This window comes from Strongylocentrotus purpuratus, unplaced genomic scaffold (assembly GCF_000002235.5).
Source record: "Strongylocentrotus purpuratus isolate Spur 01 unplaced genomic scaffold, Spur_5.0 spur5_scaffold_21, whole genome shotgun sequence".
In the NCBI taxonomy this organism is placed as follows: Eukaryota; Metazoa; Echinodermata; class Echinoidea; order Camarodonta; family Strongylocentrotidae; genus Strongylocentrotus; species Strongylocentrotus purpuratus.
Genome location: NW_022145607.1, coordinates 36696188 through 36716428, shown reverse-complemented (window position 1 = coordinate 36716428; position 20241 = coordinate 36696188). Strand labels below are relative to the sequence as shown.

Genomic DNA, 20241 nt, shown 5'->3' with positions numbered 1-20241 from the left:
TTTGTCATTCAGTTTACTTTGGATGCTTTATTTTTTCATCAAAGTTAACTGTAAATGTCTTTGGAAATTAACAATGTGTGTACTCTTTTACATTTATTACATATTTAAGGTTAGGTAACCTCTGGGTTTTATGTTAAGTTCGAGACATATACCTTATGAACGTACCTTATGGATGTGAACTTGTGGAATGGATAAGTGAGCAGAGAGATCATGAAACATGAAGTTCGTAGGCAGCTTTAAAATAATTTTTAAAAATCCCTTTGGATTTAAACAAGGTCCTGTGAAATCGTAAATACATTGATCACTCTTAACAAAGAACCCCTGAAACACACAGCATAGTTGACTTTGAAAAGGATTTGAAAACCAAATTAACACATGTATATGACCTGACCCACATTCAGTGAATCAGCCCAAATTTGGTAAAAGGAGATTTTGACGGCACTTTTCTAGAAAAATCCTGGTGCTCATTCATCCAGGGCAGAAATTTGTTGAACATGTAATCATTAGACAGAAAATAAGTTACTCTTTATCATGATAAAGATATCAAGGTTACATTGATAATGAATTTGTGATAATAAGCTACACAAGTTCGGCATAGTTTTGTTAAAGTGTTGTGAGATGAGGAAAAAAGAGAAAGACAGAGAGACGGAGACGGAGACCGAACAGGATCAGGAGAGTTTGGCCAGACCGGATCGCATTTGGCGAAATATTTCAATTACTGCTTTGTTAGGCAAGGACATAATGAAATACTAAACGCCATGATGTAACCAACAGAAGCCTAGTTGGCCAAACTTTGCGTATAGTTTGCTCTGATTAAGACTAATGGACAGCAGACTCTATGACCTGCCCTTGAGTACGATATCATAAAACGTGATAACAATTATCTCGTGTTGCTTCTTACTACCACAAAAGATAGACGTTTAATGATACTTTGGAATGATCGAGCTTCACATACATACATCTGTGAATGTTGATGTACATCTCCCATCTTGCCCCCCCCCCCCTTCTCCCTTGTTCCCCCTTTACCAATATTTTTCCTCCATATTATATTATTATGTATCCATTGAGGGTAGTTTTTTTTTTCTCTCTCTGTCTCTTTCCCCTTTTACCAATATCTTTCCTCCATATTTGTATTATAATGTATCCATCGAGGGTAGTCATGCTATCAAGCTTTGCTTACTTTGTCAACCCTCTTGTTTGATGTTCTCGATTAGTTACAGCCAGCCTTACGTGTATTCTTTTGTCATGTGTAAAATGTGCAATGTTTTGTTTGTTATATATTAGTAAAAGTGCAAAAGAAAAAGAAAATCAAACAGAAATAAACAAAATCAAATCAAATCAAATCCTCCAGAGATAGAGAGACACAGAGAGACAGGTAGACAGACAGAGGGACAGATAGAGACAGGTAGAGACAGAATGAGAAAAAGAAAGAGAGGGACAGGGAGGTCGAGAGAGAGAGAGAAAGAGAGAGACAGGGAAAAACAGGGAGGCAGACAGAGAGAGACAGAGAGATAGAAAGGGACATAAATAGAGAGACAGAGAGAGAGAGAGAGATATAGAAACAGACAGGGAGGGAGAGAGAGACAGAGAGATAGAAAGGGACATAAATAGAGAGACAGAGAGAGAGAGAGAGATAGAAACAGACAGGGAGGGAGAGAGAGAGAGAGACATAGTTAGACAGAGCTGGACAGAGAGAACATGTAAAAATGATTTGATTACAAAAGTGGCAACATTCCTCGTGATTTAATCATGTCTCAAGGGTTAGTATACCTCGAGAATATTTGCACAGACAGTCTACAGTACGATTTATCAATGCTTTTATGACTTCTCATTTAGATTAATGCAACGGATTGTACTTAGCTTACCGAACTCTACCATTTCTTCATGCACTACAACGTATTCAGAATATGGCAGCCCATCTCATTACCAAAACCAGAAAATACGAACACATAACTCATATTAGAGATGAAAAGGGGAAGGGGCATTAAAAAAAATAACAGGGGCACTTTTCAAAGTAAAAACGGGAATTTAACTATGTAATATGGCCATTTTGTCTTTACAAAATATGTTATACTGTATGAAGACATCAATTTTTAAAATAAATTTATCATAATTTGATACATCGATGTTGTAACAAGATTGAAGTTGTATTGAGAGTCTGATACAAAATCTGAAGGCACCAAAATACTTATTGTGCACCAGAGCTATTTCACGCGCTATCCTTGTAACGATTAAAATACGCTTCGTTTTTACAACAACATAAAATGATCATGAATTTGTTTGTTTAGCAGAGATCTTTGTAAAAAATTACGCAAATTTTAGGTGAAACTGATTCAACACTACCTACGAAGTTTTCTTGAGAATGAATGAGTACTTTGTGAGATGTTGCAAAGAAAAAATCTCGTTGCATTCGTTTTTTGACATCCCGTTTACAGCAATTGTTTATTGGCCATGAACATCATGAGAAGAAAAATAAAACTGACAGCTCAACAACTGTCAAACATACCTTTAGGTTGCAATATTTATAGATTTATTACAATTGTGATTAATCAACATCTATTGCTATAATCATGTATTGCTTGAGTGTTTTAATTCTGTTATATTCTTACCGCACACCAGTGGTCGACAGATGCATTGAGGAAAACTACTACCAGTGAGGCCCAGGAAACTGTGAACTTTAAGATGATCACAATGATATAGAGACGCCGCTGATACCGTCCAAATTCCCCAACCGTCTTCAGAATGTCGTCGAACTTCATTTTGTCTTTTGTTTTTAGAAAGTACGAGCTTGGTTAGCTATTTTCACCTTCAACTGTTCACGATCCTCATTTATGGCTTTAATAGTTCTGTGCTTTACCATTTATTTGCTTATTTTAATGTCTATTTGCTGTTTGACCGTCGTATCACATCATCAGGTAGTTATGATATCAAAATCTGCTTACTTTGTCAACACTCCAGTCTCATGTAATCCACATATTAAGTGCCTTTATTGTCTGAAAACTTCTTTCATAGCTAAGTTAATTATTTGTTATGTATATATGTTATTAACATGTATGTATTGAAAGCCAAAGTTACATCACAGGATAGCTTAAGTTATATCACAATATTTCTAAAGTTACATCACAGCATAACTAAAGTTACATCACAATAAAGTTCAAGTTGCATCACAAGATTGTTATGTTTATTTGCTACTTGACAGTCGTATACCAAACTTTGTTTAAGGTCTGCTTTACTCATTAAGTATACATTCAAAATGATCTAGATTGATATCTTTCATAGTTATGTGCTTAACCATTTATTTGGTTATGTTCATGTCTCAGTATTTGCTGTTAGACAGTCGTATTGCAGCGTCAGGTCGTCATGATATCAAACTTTGTTTAAGGTATTAATACTGCACTGCCTGCGGGGCCAGCTATTATCATTATTACACCAGGAACTGTTATTTAGCCATTTACACCAGGACGGAGTGTGAACATAAATCTTTTGTCAAAGGACATTAGTGCCTGGCTGGGATCCGAACCCCCAACCCTTAGATTGAGAGTCAAGTCAACGAGCCACTATACCATGACACCTTCCAAACTCATTTGATATGTAACCTGTCCACTACCGTACATTAAACTGGTTGTTAGAGATTCTTTGACCCCAAACCATCCGTAACATCTAGAGGAAGTTATATAGACTACCATGTAAGTTTTGAAATTTAGTCATTGTTTTATTGTCCATATATGGAGATTTGTCTTCTTGTTTACATACACTACAATATATATTATCGAAAAAAGAACTAATAGATCAAAAACATTTTCTGTTGAAAATCAGAGAATAAATTATCAAATTTATGAGTATATCATTATTTTGTTATATTCTTTTAATTATCATTATCTTTCTCATTATCATTAGTTATGTTATCATTATTAGTATAATTATTGTTATTATTATTATTTTTATTGTCATTATTACTGTTATTTCTATCATCATCATCATCATTTACATCATCATCTCTATCAGTATAATAGTTATCATCGTTATCATTATTATCAATATTCATTTTTTTCCTCTCCATTATTGAAGCTTTTACCTATTTTGATGATTTTCTTGACCACTTGAATACAGAAATTCGAAACTAGGGAAATTACATTCTCGTTGGGAATAGTAACTAAGAACGGGTCTTTTATAGAAGATTGCTGGCCATCAGGACCCGTGTTGTATTCACGAGTTATTGGGTATCATAAGACTCTTTAACTTGTCTAATGCATACACCCTCCCCCTGCAGAAAAAATACAACCACATTCAATAAATTATAATATTGGATTTACCATGATTTATAGCCTTTTTGGAATACTGGTCACCATCTCAAATGCCAATGTTGAAAATACGCGAACCAACCAACACATACACACACACACCCACGCCATCACCATTACTACCACCACCGCAAACAACAACAAAATCAGCCAAACAAACTAGCAAACAAGCCAGAAAACCAACTACCTAACAAATAAACAAGCAAACAAACATTACAATTCTTTAAAAAAAATTGGACAATCAAGTTTAATTTTAGTTGCTCATAATGCATTCAGCAATCGTCTTTCGAGCGTTTCCTAGTAAACTCAAAAGTTGACATTAACTGATTTATATATCTATATATATATATATATACTTGATAATTTTGCTTTACATTCATCATACTTCATACTGAATCATATATAACTCAACTGTGAACTAGATTTTCGTCATCAAAATATGACACTTAGTTAATGTCTGGATTTTCGCCTTCTATACATATGAACTTTGGTTTAATGAACTCCGTTAAGTCAAAATATTTTAAAACTTTTACCCAAAACCAATGGAAACCAAACTCAGAGATGGATGACATTTAACAAGACAATACTGTATACATGTAGTTAGATATTTATTTCCATCTATTTATTTTATTCATATGCATGCAAACATATTGATGTTTGAATAATAAGGGGCTAAGCTAACAAAGTGAAGATAAGAAATAAATCCCATAATTTCTTTGTTATTTGGAGGGGTCTAAAGAGCAGAGATATTTTATGGATAGACCCCGTGTGAGAGAATTGGTTACCAATTTCACACCGGTAGCTGTCTTCTCAAATGAGAGAAAGAAACAAAACAAATAAATAAAGCTGGAGGAAGGACAAGAAATGATACTGAATGACAAGACAACAGAAAATAAATAAAGAAATAAGTGGTATTGTAATTCTTAGGGGTCTGGATTGGAGTGTCGTAAATGAAGGCCAGTGAGTAAACAATGGAAATCAAAAGGGCGTCACATATCATGTCATAAGATCTTCTAAACTTTTCAAAGCGTAAGTTTAATGACTATTTGTTGCCAAATATTTTAGTTATGTAAAAAAAAAATCTATGTTTCTACAGCAAAAAATGTTGGAACATAGTTATTTTCTGTGCTAATTTAGATTCATTATTGTATTTTGAAATACTATTATATATATGATGTATATTGATGGGATCGTGTTAACAAGTCGCACCAAATTTTCTATGATCGCATCATATTTATATTAATCTTTTCTTTGTATATTTGCTTAAACCATTGTTAATGTTTTTTAATTATATTTTGTCATGCCTTTCTACATGTCTTTTTTAATTAATTGGGATGCGAGCATATATATCCAACTAAATTCTATTCCAAATTACTTGCTATTTGCTGGGGATTTTATTTGTGAGAGCTCTTTTACAGTAATGGGTTGCTGGTGAGATTATCGGTCTTATGTCGATGACCTTATGGTGCTCATCATACCCGTTCATGATGTGACGTCACTTTTCGATCTCGGAATCGTCATGCTCGCTCTTCTCTGAAAGGGTGAGAGATCAATACATAGCGAGAGGAGTGAGATAATAATAATAATAATAGTAATAATAATAATAATAATAATAATAATAATAATAGTAATAATAATAATAATAATAATAATAATAATAATAATAATAATAATAATAATAATAATAATGATAATAATAATAACAATAATAATATGTCTTGTTTACACTGGGTAGCCTCATCAGTATTCATACTGTTCTCCCTGAGAGCCCTGCAATCATATTATTACCCCGGTCATCGGATTCAGGCTTACCCGCACACAATGTATGGACATTCTCCACTCACTGGGGAGCATTCCAGCAAGGCGTCATTTTTACAAGCGCACATTTTCTAATCTAAGTACATTAGCTTTCGCATCCTCCCGGGTACCCATTTAACACCTGGGTGGAGAGGGGCAAATGTAGATCAATGTCTTGCCAAAGGACATTAGTGCCGTAGAGATGGGGAGATAGGAAGCTGAGATAGTTACAGACGTATACATACAAATGATAATATCTCCCTTAAATTCTGTTATAATCATTCCTACACCTTGGATAATGTCACTCTACTAGTTACTATCAATAACAAGCATTATGAGCAATAACACCTTCAATTGGAAAAAAAGTTTTGTTACTTTTATCATTTTATTCAGGCTACTATTCTACATAATTTTAAAATTATCGATAATAACTGCATGTTGCAACAGTCTCATATTGAACTGATTCAAATTCTTTTTCATTTAAATGCTAGAGATTAAGTTGACACGACTTACATGTTAAATTTTTCTCCTTCTTCCAGTGTCTCGGGGAGTTTCTTGCCTCGTGTCTCGGGCAGAGCCAGGGCAGACAATGCAGCGATGACGGCCATAGACCCGTAGATGACCAGAGGAAGAGGAGCCCAGTACTTGCTGAGTAGGAGGATGAGAGGTGCTACTATACTCGCTATCCTGGCAAACATAGAACAGTTACCAATGGCCACGCCCCTTTATAGGGATGACAACGAAAAAGTACAAGAAGAAAAATAGTATTACATGGTATCAATATATACATTATATATGGCGGTGATGATTTTTTTTTGTTTTCATGATGACAAAACGATCATCATTCTTGTAAGATTTAAAAAAAAAAGCACAATCATACCTATCTGAAAAAAGGTTCGGCCATAAGTAATGACAAATCATTTCAAATCATTGACAAACTGAACCACTATATGCATATAGTAAGATAACGAGGTAGGACAGCAGGAGAGTATTTAGAAATATACATTTTCATTTCTCTCTTTCTGCGTTACTTTTTTGCTTTTTCTGGAATTATCCACACAAATACAAGTTCTGCTTTTTAGTGGATTTGTTTGTTTCTTTCATAATTCGGCTTAATTTATGACATGCTATATGTATTTCTTATCCTTAAATGCTCTGTAACTTATTATTTCCGACATTTAATACAGAACGAATTAAAATAAGCTTGATATTCATCTTATGTCGGCGTTTGTTTCATGTTGCGATTGAGTTAACGAAATGAAAATATTTGAATTCAATGGAATCGAATTTATGTATGCAGTTAAAGATAACGTTACCGTACCCATGATAAAGATTGCCTTTATCTATCTACCTTATATTCGTTGGGTAAAGTTCCACTGTGTAGAGGTACATGATAGTGAACGATCCAGTGATGCCAAACTTGCCTATCATAGCAACAGTTGTTAGGACAACGCCAGGTGCTACGAAATTCAGAGTAATACAATGACATTGTTTATGATAAGTCAAACGTATGTTAAATGTAATAAACGATCAAACATATAACACCATCATTAATCATCACTTTATTCTTCAGAAGGCTCGTTCAGATATGACGCGGTTAACCGCACTGGAAATTATATATATTTTCTTAACGAGTAAATAAATGTCAAGAGTGCCCCAAAGAGTTCCACGCGCACTTATTTAAATATATGTTACAAAGTACAGAAAGGTGAAATGTGAAGCTCATTACACTTTTCGTCATTTAAAAATAATTAATGAATACAAAAACGCCACGGTTTAATGCCTCATCTGTGTACAAGGCCTGAACTGGTTAACTGTTTATGTTAATGAAAACATAAAATAAACAATCTACATATCACACTATCTTTAATTATCACTTTGTTCTTCCAAAGGCTCGTTCATATATTTCGGGTTTAAAATAATAAGTGCAGGGCGTTTTTCTAATCGTGTAAACGAAATGGCAAGAGAGCGCAATAAAGGTCGGCCTACACGCACTCATTTAACTATCTGTTACAAAGTAGAGAAAAGTGAAATGTGAAGCTTATAACAGTTTTAATATAACAAATAATTAATGAAAACAAAAACCCGCCGCGATTGATTTCCTGATATGTTATTAAGGCTTTAACTGGCTAACTATTTATGGTAAGGAAAAAAAGAAAGGTAGCAACCATATACAAATTAATAAATCAAAACAGTTTATTTTTCTTCGTATTTTAAAGGAAAACTTACATTGAAGCATGGAGGGGACATTTGTTTTTATAGATAAAATGAATGTAGGTCAAACACTTTTTTTTTTTAAAATTCTTTTTATAATTTTATTAAACTATTTTTTATTTTATTAAACTCTTACTTATAAACGCGGTCGAGACACAAGCTACCCCACCGAGCAGCATACAGAAGATAAGACTAGGCTTTCGACCAAAATACTCGATTATAAAGACATCCATAATAAAAGCTGGGATCTCGACACCGGCTGAAATTGCGAAGGCAAGATAGTCGTTGGTGCCAAGATTGGAGCTGTTTAGCGATAAGCCGTTGTACACCATGGAGTTCACCATCCTATACAATTAACACACAAACAATACTATCAATCGATCTAACAAACAAGTACACATATAAAAAAAACACATTTTAAAATAATGTGTAAATATGAGATCAGGAAAAATAAAAATATCAAAGAAAGAGAGAGGGAGAGAGAAAGAAAATATCCATAATTTATATATTAAATAGAGATTCTGCAAATGTGAGAAAAAGAGGGTATGTGAGTATGAGAGAGCAAGAGAGAGAGAGAGAGAGAGGGTGAGAATTGAGAGAAAATTTGCCAAAGATATATAAAGAGAGATTCGAAGGAGGATGTGAGAATGGGGTAAACACAAGGAGAAAATGGAGGGGATATTGTTTATCTGTCTCAATAACAAAAACTTGTAATATTTTGTTCAAGTGATTATAATTGTAGGGATAAGTATGAAAGCGTAAATATTCGTGCTTGACCGGCATGTAAAAAGACGAAATGACAACCCTACAATTCATAGATTAGATAGCTTTTATCTTCGAAAGTACACACAACGTGATAACGTGGTTACGTGAATAATATTTACGAGCCATCATCGGACCAAATATCTCTTTGATCGGACTTGATTGACAAAAGGTGGCCTCATAAAATCAGCCATTGTATCGACGGGATAGCCATGGCGCTTTATTTGAATACATGGTAACTCGGCTGCCCTGATAAACTCTTCATTTCTACATGGCCGGTCAAGCGGGGGAAATATTAAGAACTATCATACTCTGACGTCACTAATATTACAAAAGATGTGTGGGTTGTTCTTCTTACAATTCAATCAGGTGAAATGCTCTTTGTTATCCCTGAAATAGGAAAGGAATTGATTAAGTGTCAATGGAAGCTTTTAATACATTTTATAAATTGATCTTGATATTGATTAATCAAAATATGACGTAGAATTGACCTGATGGTTACCATAAAAAAGGCTGATATTTACCATATGGAGATAACGCTGTAGTTTGCAAATACAGACAAGAATGATAGTTACCTTATACAGATAAGGCTGATAGTTACCCTATAGAGATAAGGCTAGTAACCATATACGGACAAGGCTGGTAGTTACCATATACAGACAAGGCTGATAGTTACCATATAAAGATAAGGCTGATATTTTAATACCATATGGAGATAAGGCTGATAGTTATATACAGACAAGGCTGATAGTTACCATATACAGATAAGGCTAGTTTAATACCATATCCAGACAAGGCTGATAATACCATATACAGATAAGGTTGACAGTTACCATATACAGATAAGGCTGATATTTACCATATACAGATAAGGGTAGTTAAATACCATATACATACAAGACTGATAGTTATTATATACAGACAAGGCTGATAGTTACCATATAAAAATAAGACTGATATTTACCATATGGAGATAAGGCTGCAGTTACCATATACAGACAAGGCTGATAGTTACCATATAAAAATAAGGCTGATATTTACCATATGGAGATAAGGCTGCAGTTACCATATACATATAAGGCAGATAGTTATAGACAAGGGCGGATAATTACCATATACAGATGAGGCTAATGGTTCGCAATCGCATCCTTGGTGTCCGAAACAAATCGAGAGCCGTCGGTCTATGTGCCTTCAGAATGCGATCCTTGGTGGATGAGAGAGATAAATAAAGAGGAGAGATGGTATTATACGATAACATAAGTTCAGTACACAAATAAAAACGAAAAGTTATTCTTTGCCAAGGGTATTTATATGAGTGGAGTGAAAACTTTGTAGATTTGTTAATACTCGAACTTTACCTATATTTTCCACTTGTGAAATCGACGTTAAAAATTATACATTACTTCACAGAAATGAATTTCCAAAAAGCGGATTGATTATCAAAAAGTTTTGACTAATCGCAAAACGACATTTCAAACTATATAGAAAAAAAAATCCCAGTCGAAAACGGTTAGTTGATTTAAAGTTAGTTTGACTAAAAGACCTTTTTTTTGGGGGGGGGGGGGAATCACAACATTTGTAACGACTTTCTTGATTTAAAAAAACGTTTTACCTGTTCTTCTTTAAATTCTGTTGTGAAGAGAGGGCTTGGTAATTTGGCATTGTTGACCTCAGCGACCTTCCTGATGACCTTTTCAGCTTTGTCGTATTTCCCAACAGAAATAAGCCATCTAGCGGACTCAGGCAGCCATCTTGGATAAGATGAAATGGATTATTAATTCAATTTATATTTAACTTTGTACACATTTGCCTAGAAACAAGAAACATTCAAATGTACCGAATAATTATATTACAATTTCAAAATGCAAGTCGAAAAACCTTATACCCCCTTCACTTATACAGATTTTTATTACGAGTCCTTATATGGGTCATACAAATTTACGGATTTTTCAAGGATTTTGCCACTTTTACGACCGATTTAAGAGTTGTAACTAATTATTATCAGCTATTTACGGTTTATTACGGATTATTTCGGGTTAATACGATGTATTCACGGCGCAATTCCACGATTTGTTACAAGTTGTCACGAATAACTACGAGCGACTTACACCATTTTACGTCGTTGCCCATTTATACCGTTGCCAATAAAAAATAAAAAAATTCTCCTCTCCTCTCTTCATCAAATGATTGTGACAATGTGGTTTATTCTTCATAGATAACATTTGAATCTTCGCAGAAAGTTATTTAAGTAATTGCTTAATCTTTCCGATTCTTTTTGTGTGTTGAAATATTCGATCACATCCTATTACCATCAGATGACCAATCTCCACAGTCTGACTCCGATTCGGATATCGATAATGATCAAGACTCTGTCTCTGAATATTCCGACTATGCGTAGAACCTCTGATTTGTCACATCTATCCGTCCTTAAAGGTATGTTGCAACAAATTTAAGACATTTACCATACCTAGTAAGAGAGCGCAGGGTTGTGTATGTAACTGATGGGCAGATAAAAACAATCAAGCTTATTTGACATTGTGGCCACCAGTTAAATTACATGTAAACTGCATTGTGACACTTAAAAAAAATGAACATGGCTTTGTTGTCACTCCTATCGTATTTTAACCCTAGAATGAAACTGCTCTTTCTCATTCAGTGTGAGAGTGCATTACAGCACAATTTAGGTCAATTAAACATTTTTGACCCCAAATGACCCCATTTTGGCCTTATAATGACTCCTTACATCAATTGAATAAATTAAATTTAAAAAAAAAAAAAAAAATTCATTCACTATTATTCATCAATTTACACATAATTTGACACAAATAACTTCTAAGTCTGTTAGTGTATTTTGATCCCAAAGGAGCTCATTTGACCCCTAATGACCTTATTTTGACCCCTTATATCTTTTGAATACGGTCTTCTTAAGTAGAAATTGTCTCATTCAAATTTCTAAATCAAAATACATATAAATAGACACAAAAAGCATGAAAATTGATCGATCCTAACACTTTTAGTGTATTTTGCCCTCAAATGAAAGTTCGTTGACCTTTTGACTTTTCCGGCCATAACTTCTTAACGGGAGGTCAGGGGTATATGATCATATACACTTTTTTGTTCAGTATGACGAGACAAACAATTTGACATGTCTTTTAACATAATCAGGGCATTTAAAAAAATTGACCCCCTGTTGACCCCATTTTGACCTTATTTTGACCCCTACAAGAGTTGCCGGGGGTTAGGAGGGGACTACCCAAGCTAATTTTAATCATTGACCTCCAAACAACTCAAAAACACTTAAAAACCTTTGTCCCCGAAAAATATCAGCGGGGTCTACACACTTTGACTCTACTATGGCAATCAGGAGCAGGAGCTCTACAGGGGTGTGTCCTGTTTCCATTGTTAATTCTTTTTATAAAATTGATTGTACTCGTAACAAAATGTTGTTGTATAATTAGGTATATGCTGATGACACAGCCATCACAGGGTTCATCGATGATAGTGACAGTGCAAATGAATATTTTGTTCATTTGTTGATCTGTGTGAATTGTCATAATCTCTCTCTCTCTTATTGTTCTAAAAAACCAAAGGGATGAAAGTAAACTTTGTGTAGATCATGAACCTTTGTATATTCATAAACAGGAAATTTAGAAAAGGAACATCGTACATCAATATCTAGGGACGTGGTTGATGATAAGCTGCGATGAATTTCCGAATTGATGTTAGATTTCACCGAAACTTCAGGTAAGAGATTGATTTACAATACTACGTGTCAAATACCCATCCGGATGTGAATGTAAACATGTATTTTAATATAAAACGGCATCGCTCTCTCTCTGGCAAGATAGACCCATTTACTGATATATTTTAATGACTTGTATCCATGTTTCTTCCATTCACCTCTGATAACCAACTATTTCAGCACCTGCTATCAATGATAGCATCGCTATCGATGGGCTCAACTTGGAACACAATATGTGTTGATATGTCTGGCAAATCTCACAAGCTTTTAAGTTCTTAAGAGAAACTCTTGTTCAGATGTATAAATACAATTTGTAAAACAGTCTATGCACATAGTTTTGTGAGTGACATGAAACACAGCAAAACAAACAAAAACATGAAAAGCTAAAGCGGGCCCAAATGAATGTCACTCTTTATCCTCCCATCACTGTAATATGTCAATATTTAAACAAAAATATAAAAATTGCCAAAGTATGATGATCGTAACCACTACCAAAACAGAAAACAAAAATACCAGAAAAGGTATCTTACCTGAATAGGATGAAGATGGCGAGGAGAGGTGCAGTCATGACCAGTTGTAATGTTCGCCATGAACGAATGAAATAAGCACACAAAGCAAGTACCATGTATCCTACAGCATAACCGATCGTCGCTAGCATCACCAAGTACCGTTTTGAAGGACCGATAAACTCCGTACCTATCATTCATATGAATGCAGACATGTTTTTTTTAAATATATATAAGAAAAAGGAGTGTTTCCCCTGTGACATGTTTGTAAATCGACAAAATTAATAAGTAGAATAAATTTCGTAAAACAAACTCATACGTGACAGATACGACACAATTAAAATACATTAAAATCAATTTTAAAGAAGCATCTGGCCAAGTGGTGCAATTACCCTTTATATCAAATGGAAAAACAAAAAGAGGAAAAGACAGGGGGAAGCAAAAGGGGGAAGAAAATGGACAGGGGCTAAGGGAACGTGAAAAGAAGAAGCTACGACCTTTTCTACACCTCCTCCTCTGTTTTCTGGAACAAGTATGGCGCAATATAAATACGATCATAAGTGATCATGAAAAGCTTCACTCACCTACACCAAGCACAACAATTATAAAGTAACGTTGCTGAAAACCATCGCTCACCAATAACAAACAGGATAATGTTGAAAGCAATGTTACTGAAGCCCATGAAGAATCGCATGGTGGCAAAGAACCACCAATTGGGTGAAAAGGCAATAGCTACTCCAGAGATGACAGCAACAGCGTTGGAGAGGATGAGTGTCCACCAGCGTCCAATTCTGTCAATAATATCAAGAAAGCATACAATAATATATATATATTGTAATTCTGTCCTCTTCGGGATGTTTTTTTTTGGTGTGTTTTACTATAAAACTCGCTTATTGATAACTTTCTTAAAGGTGAAATTCAAAGAAGATCACAAATATGTCAACTAATGTATCACTAGAACCTGGTAAGCTTACAGATGGCCATCGTACAAGTTTTAGGTCAACTACATATCGGGTGATTTATAAAAATTAACTAAAAATACAACCACCTCCATAGCAGCTGGGATATACGAGAGATTCGCCGGAAAAATAACGATGTTTTAATGACGTCACTATAAGGACCAACACTGCCCAAGCAGATGACATCCCATAGAAAATGAACATAATTGCAAAGCTATTATTTCTCAAATTATAATGAGTTTAGTGTATATAAATTTAATGGCATGTCAAACCATTCAAAAGGGGATATGACCCGATTCTGATAACTAAAATCTTTTGCTTGTAAATACACAGGATAGGGGTTAATTAACAATCAAACAAACCAGACTTTCAAATTTAAAAACCCACGGAATGATATTAAGGACGGCATTTGTTCCCTCTTGAAACGCCGAACATACCCCGGTGTGTGCAGCTGAATATACTATGGCGTCTTATTTTGTTTACAAGCGACAGATTCCTTTATTTTTGTATCGCTGCATTTGTCATTAAAATAAAACCATGCGCGGGGTTTAGAGTGAGGCAATAGATCATACATTTAGCCTGACGGTAGTGAAGTATTTAAAGAGACTGAACTCAAGAGAAGATGAAAACACAGGCACTGAAAATGTGTGAGATGTCATGGGACGCCGTCTGCTTGTGCAAGTCATGTCCATACTGTATTCTTACAAATCTCAGCAGCGTTCGGAAAACTCTTCAGGTGCTATGCCGGGGCTGTATTTAAGCGTTTTGTAATTTATAATAATCATTACTTCGAATGTTTCCAAGCATTGAATTTTGATAACCTTGTCGAATCAAAGTTTCAACTTTGCAATAATGAACATAATTAGTTATTAAATTCAATGAATATCTACTTTAAAGAATAGAGAAGTGACAACAATTGCAAAATGGCAAATTAGCTTTATTCAAATACAAATGCAGATCAATATTTTGCCAAAGGACATTAGTGCCGCTGCTGGACTCGAACCGCAGATCTTGTGATCGACAGTCTGACAACGCAGTAACCATTCGACCACGACACCTCTACATAGTAACGGTAGTATTGGATCCAGCACATAAAATGTGTAAAGAATATTTCAAACAACTCTTTTATTTATTATGTTGGCCTCCTTCACTTCTCTAGAACAACGATTTGTTTAGATCTAGGACATATATTTGAAACTTTTCCACATCTGTCTGCTATTCTGTTGTTTAAGACCAAGCGACTGAAGCAGAAATTATTTTGCATTGGCATCTCCCTTTTTTCGAGTTAACTTGACCTTTGATTTGTCAGTTTCGTGGGCTGGCAGTCTACTGTATCTTGGCCAGTGAGGTCACAGAGGTCATCAGTGGCCACGAGACTGGTTGCACCAATGACGAGTACGATTAGCCACAACAACAGATCATTCGCCAAAATCTGTACCCGTTATCTGAAACTCACTTCCTTCTCATCTCAGGAAGTTAGATCCCACAGACAATATCAAAAGATAGCTAAAAACGTATTTCTGTTTTATCTAAAATCTGAATTTCACTACCTGTAGATTAGTTGTTGAGCTACTTTTAAAAATATAACTTTTATATTCATTTTTAACGCTCCCTGCTCAAAGGTTTCGGATACGTGCGCATTGAGAAAGTATATATGTAAATATATATATATATATATATATATTTAATATTATATCTACTGGACTTAGATCCTAAGGTAAATATAGGGTTACTACATGGGCAACTTACATGTCTGACAAGATACCGGATATAATAGAACCAGCTAAGTATCCTCCATAGAAGATGGATTGAGATACTTGGGTGAGATCATCATTGCCACATACAAGGTCAAACTGTATGGAAGAGATAGTGTCAAAAAGAGAGAGACAGGGAGTAAACAAAAGAGAGAGAGAGAGATAGATAGACAGAGAAAGAGGAGTAAAGAGCTATAATAGTACCATTTGCTTTTTAGAACCATCTGCATATCATAAAATAATGACTTCTTTTCATGGGTGTCGATCCGTAACTGATACCTATTCATCAGACGAGGCTAGATTCTTTTGTGTCGAAATGAGAAACCATTCTGGTCAATTGTAATGAGTTAGTACGTGTAATGGATGGCGGGCTTTTAAATGGTAAACAGCTGCACCGCACCATTGTACTGTTTGACCTATATAATTATAATCATTTATAATTCTTACTTTAATGAAAAAGTTGCTTTAATGAATGAATTATGAATAGTCCAGAGTAGACCTCTCTTCTTTTGTTCACTCGTATAAACAACTTGATCACAATAGATCGATCGAGTCCCTCTTAATATTTTGAACAGGTTACGGCGATCTGCGAGGGAAATGCAGGTCGTCATGGGTTCGGGTCAATTAACAACTGTACTATTTTGATGCCTGTAAACAAAATACACAATACAATGCCAAAGATTCGGACCTAAAGCTACGGTCACAAAGGTTCGTATGAACGATGCGTTCGTACGAATCTCCCTGTTTTTCCAAACTTCCGAACTTCCGTTGTCTGAAAATCGTTCGCACGGCGTTCGCAGCAGTTCGTAATGGTATTTGTGACCGAGGCTTAAGCCAAAAGGATCGGAATGGAAAAAACTTACATCAGTAACGGTAGATGTCTTGTATTGGCTGTCATCATATACCCATCCACTATCACATGGCGTCGTTCCGCTGCTGTAATTGGCTGGATCAATCCCAGGCCAAAATCCCACTCCTGACACGTTATATTTCTCACATTGTGCGTACTCCAGCTCACCATCTGACGTGTAGTTTGATGGGATGCTACCTTCCTTCTGGGCTAGTGCACAAGCTTCCTCTGAAAGTCCATACTGCTCACATCCAGGATTCCATTCGGGGCTCTTCAGGAACACAGAAATATAAATTAAATGTTTGCATGTTAACAGTTATTACCTCGATCCCAATACATTTCACCCACACAGGAAAATCGAAAGGTTTTACATTTTGATGAAGAATTAACCCTTAATATAAAAGGAATCCTAGATAACTACCCCCTAGTATAGTTGTCCGGGGGTAGTTGTCCTAGAGGATGGTTGTCGTAGGGGGTAGTTGTCTGGGGGTAGTTGTCCGGGGATAGTTGTCCTGGGGGTAGTCGTATGGGGGTAGTTGTCCAGGGGTAGTTGTCCCGGGGATAGTCGTCCTAGAGGGTGGTTGCCCTAGGCATAGGGGGTAGTTGTTCCTAGGGGGGTAGTTGAGTGGGGTTGGTTATCTGGGGTGGATGTCCAAGGGGTAAGTGTCCTAGAACCTATATATTTATTATTCCTTGAACTAAGAATGCTGCTCTTTCCGTAGAAGATATTACGTTAAGTAATAAAGAAAAACCTGACAAAATTATGACCGCTGAACATATTCTTACCTTACACCAATGGTCGACGGGTGCATTGATGAAGACAGATATCATCGGGGACCATGATATGGTGAACTTTAGAATAACGACGATGATATACAGACGCCGCTGATACCGTCCAAACTCACCAACATCATTCAAAATATCGTCGAATTTCATTTCTTCTCAGCTATTAGGATCTTCCTATCTAGATGATGTACTCCCTGATAGTTATTATTTGTACGAACGAACGAGGTGCACCAACGCTCGAATAAGATTAGTAAATGACTGATCGAAAGTAATTCACATGAGTACCTATTATCGTAAGCCCACAAGGGTACAAAATGATTATATAAATGAGGGCGCTGTTTAGCCAGTGTAATCGAAGCCATTGATTAGCTGAGCTTCAAATTTGGCTTAATATAGCAAATACTGTGGTTTTTGTTATGAAAGCAAACAATAAGTTGGCCAAAGTCTGTGGACAGACGGCTCTGCTTGTAACCAGATCAGGTCAGTGTTTCATAAAGCCTTTTATCAATAACATCTGGCACAGAACTATAATTATATCATTCTACTATTGACATGTTAAATCTGTAATTGTACCAATTTACGCTTGATTAACTTATGGTGTTGACTTGCTCAAAGTACAGTACCTGTGCTGAGGTAAATGTGAGGTGACATAACTTTTTTTAATGAATTACCTAAGAATATGCAGTAGCGTAGCCAGGTTGTCAGTATTTGGGGAGGGGCGTGCATAGACCTGTAAAAGAGGGGTGCAAGCGATGCTGCAGCATTTCCTGTTCCTATCCAGTACAAGTTGATTGGATTTTAAATAATTTTAGCTTTTTGTTAGGCTGCATTTACATTGGATAGGCACTTAATAAGGCAATATAATACATTTACTAGTATGTTTGATTATGATCATAATGTTTGATGTGCATAGTTGTCGGAACAAGAAACCAGAGGTACACCACACATATGCATACACACTTTTTTTTCATAAGTACGTCTATGCCTCAGGAAATTGATGATATTGTCTGGATCTAGGCATACTTTGCTTTCCTCAAGGTCAGCTAATGTCGATAAGGATGCGTCGTTTATGACCTTGTTTATCTTTGGGTTTGACAGTTAGACAATACCGAAAAGTTCGTTAAACTGAGATTGATTTCACCTACTGGTGACCTACTGTTGTAGTTACATATTTAATTGAAGCAAATAAATCCCGTTCCCCGCTGTTTTCGGAAAGTTTCGTCAGACATCTATGGTAAATGACTCTATTTTGATGCCATAATTGTGCTTATAATAAAAAAAAAAGTTACCTTGACAGTTCATTAAAAACAGTTATTTGACAACTTTAATGTATTTTCTCAGTAGTAGTTCAAGAGCTGTGTTAGAGAATATTGTAAAAATATCAATAATCATGACGATCAGTGCTATTTGGTCCAGACTTGTGGTCAAAACCAAAGGCAAAAGTGACTGCATTATTTTGTGTAAAGCGTCCGGAAACCCGTCCGGAAACACATCCCCTTACGCCATATGTAGCTTGCAAGGGAAAAGCCACAACGGCAATCTATGGAGAGACTGATTATTACAACATTATCAGTAATTGGGTCTCATTACCCATGGAAGCCAAATCAGTATTATTATTTTAATGCGTGATTTTTTTCAACTCTATACATTCCGATCAATACGACGTGTACTTTAAGACATAACATTTTTGTTTGACTTCTTATTCTTAAAGGGAAAGTCCACCCCCAAAATAAGTTTGTTTCGATAGAGGCAGAATAATAAGAAAATCAGGTGAGTGAAAGTTTGAGCAAATTCTGAATGAAAATAAGAAAGTTATGAATTATTGAAGTTGTGATCAATCAAATACAAATTAGCAACTCTGTGACTTATTATACGAGCTCTCCTTCATTTGCTTTGTGCATAATATTCCATAAAATCATGTTTTCTTCGTTATTGATGATGGAATGTATATTTGTTCCTTGCAGGGGGAGTATAGAAACATATTTGCAATTATTATATTTAGGGTGCATGTACGGTTGAAATTTTTCTTGAGGGAAAATGAAAATTTTAGATTTTTTTAGTACTGAGCAAATGGAAGTTGAGCTCGCATGATACGTCATAGAGTTGCCAATTTGTGTTTGATTGATCACAACTTCAAAAATCCTAACTTCCTTATTTTTAATCGGAATTTGCTCAAACATTCACTGACTTGTTTCTCTCATTTTTCTACTCCTATTAAAACTAACTTAATTTCAGGGTGGACTTTCCCTTTAAAGGCTATAATCTTTCGCCATCACATTTTATAAATGAAATATTAAATATTTGTAATGACCTCAAAGACATCTGAGTTTTGCCTTCAAAGGGCCCATGACATCGAAATACATCAAGTGTATTCCTGTTGGTGTGGAGTCCTACATACATCTCATATTTTTATATGTAAACTTTTGAATTTGTTTCATAGATTTTTAAATATTTTTTGAATTATTTGTTTTTTTAATTTAAACTTGCTAAGCTCAACCCCCAAAACCTCCAGATCTCATTCCCCTTGTGACATCATCTGTCAGTCATCAATGAGCTAACTTGAGAAAGTG

General features: G+C 35.3%; 1 protein-coding gene across 1 annotated transcript; it reads right to left on the bottom strand.

Annotated features, from left to right (window-relative positions):
- Positions 1 to 4520: 4520 nt before the first annotated feature.
- On the bottom strand, positions 4521 to 17933 carry LOC588868 (organic cation transporter protein). The gene is made up of 11 exons (XM_011678052.2): positions 17672 to 17933; positions 16899 to 17156; positions 16031 to 16134; positions 13959 to 14113; positions 13347 to 13512; positions 10687 to 10825; positions 10187 to 10278; positions 8449 to 8657; positions 7450 to 7558; positions 6612 to 6821; positions 4521 to 5834 (listed from the first exon to the last, which is right to left on the bottom strand). The coding sequence occupies exons 1-11, from the start codon at positions 17819 to 17821 to the stop codon at positions 5819 to 5821; spliced, it is 1608 nt and encodes a 535-aa protein (XP_011676354.2). The 5' UTR covers positions 17822 to 17933; the 3' UTR covers positions 4521 to 5818.
- Between the last annotated feature and the right edge of the window lie 2308 nt (positions 17934 to 20241).

What these genes read in the sequence shown, in the direction of transcription:
- LOC588868 (XM_011678052.2), bottom strand. Translation starts at nt 17,821, where the DNA reads ATGAAATTCGACGATATTTTGAATGATGTTGGTGAGTTTGGACGGTAT. An exon ending in AGACATCTACCGTTACTGAT is followed by an intron (nt 16,135 to 16,898) that starts GTAAGTTTTTTC and finishes TCTTCCATACAG; the next exon opens with TTTGACCTTGTATGTGGCAA. An exon ending in TCCGGTATCTTGTCAGACAT is followed by an intron (nt 14,114 to 16,030) that starts GTAAGTTGCCCA and finishes TATTATTGACAG; the next exon opens with AATTGGACGCTGGTGGACAC.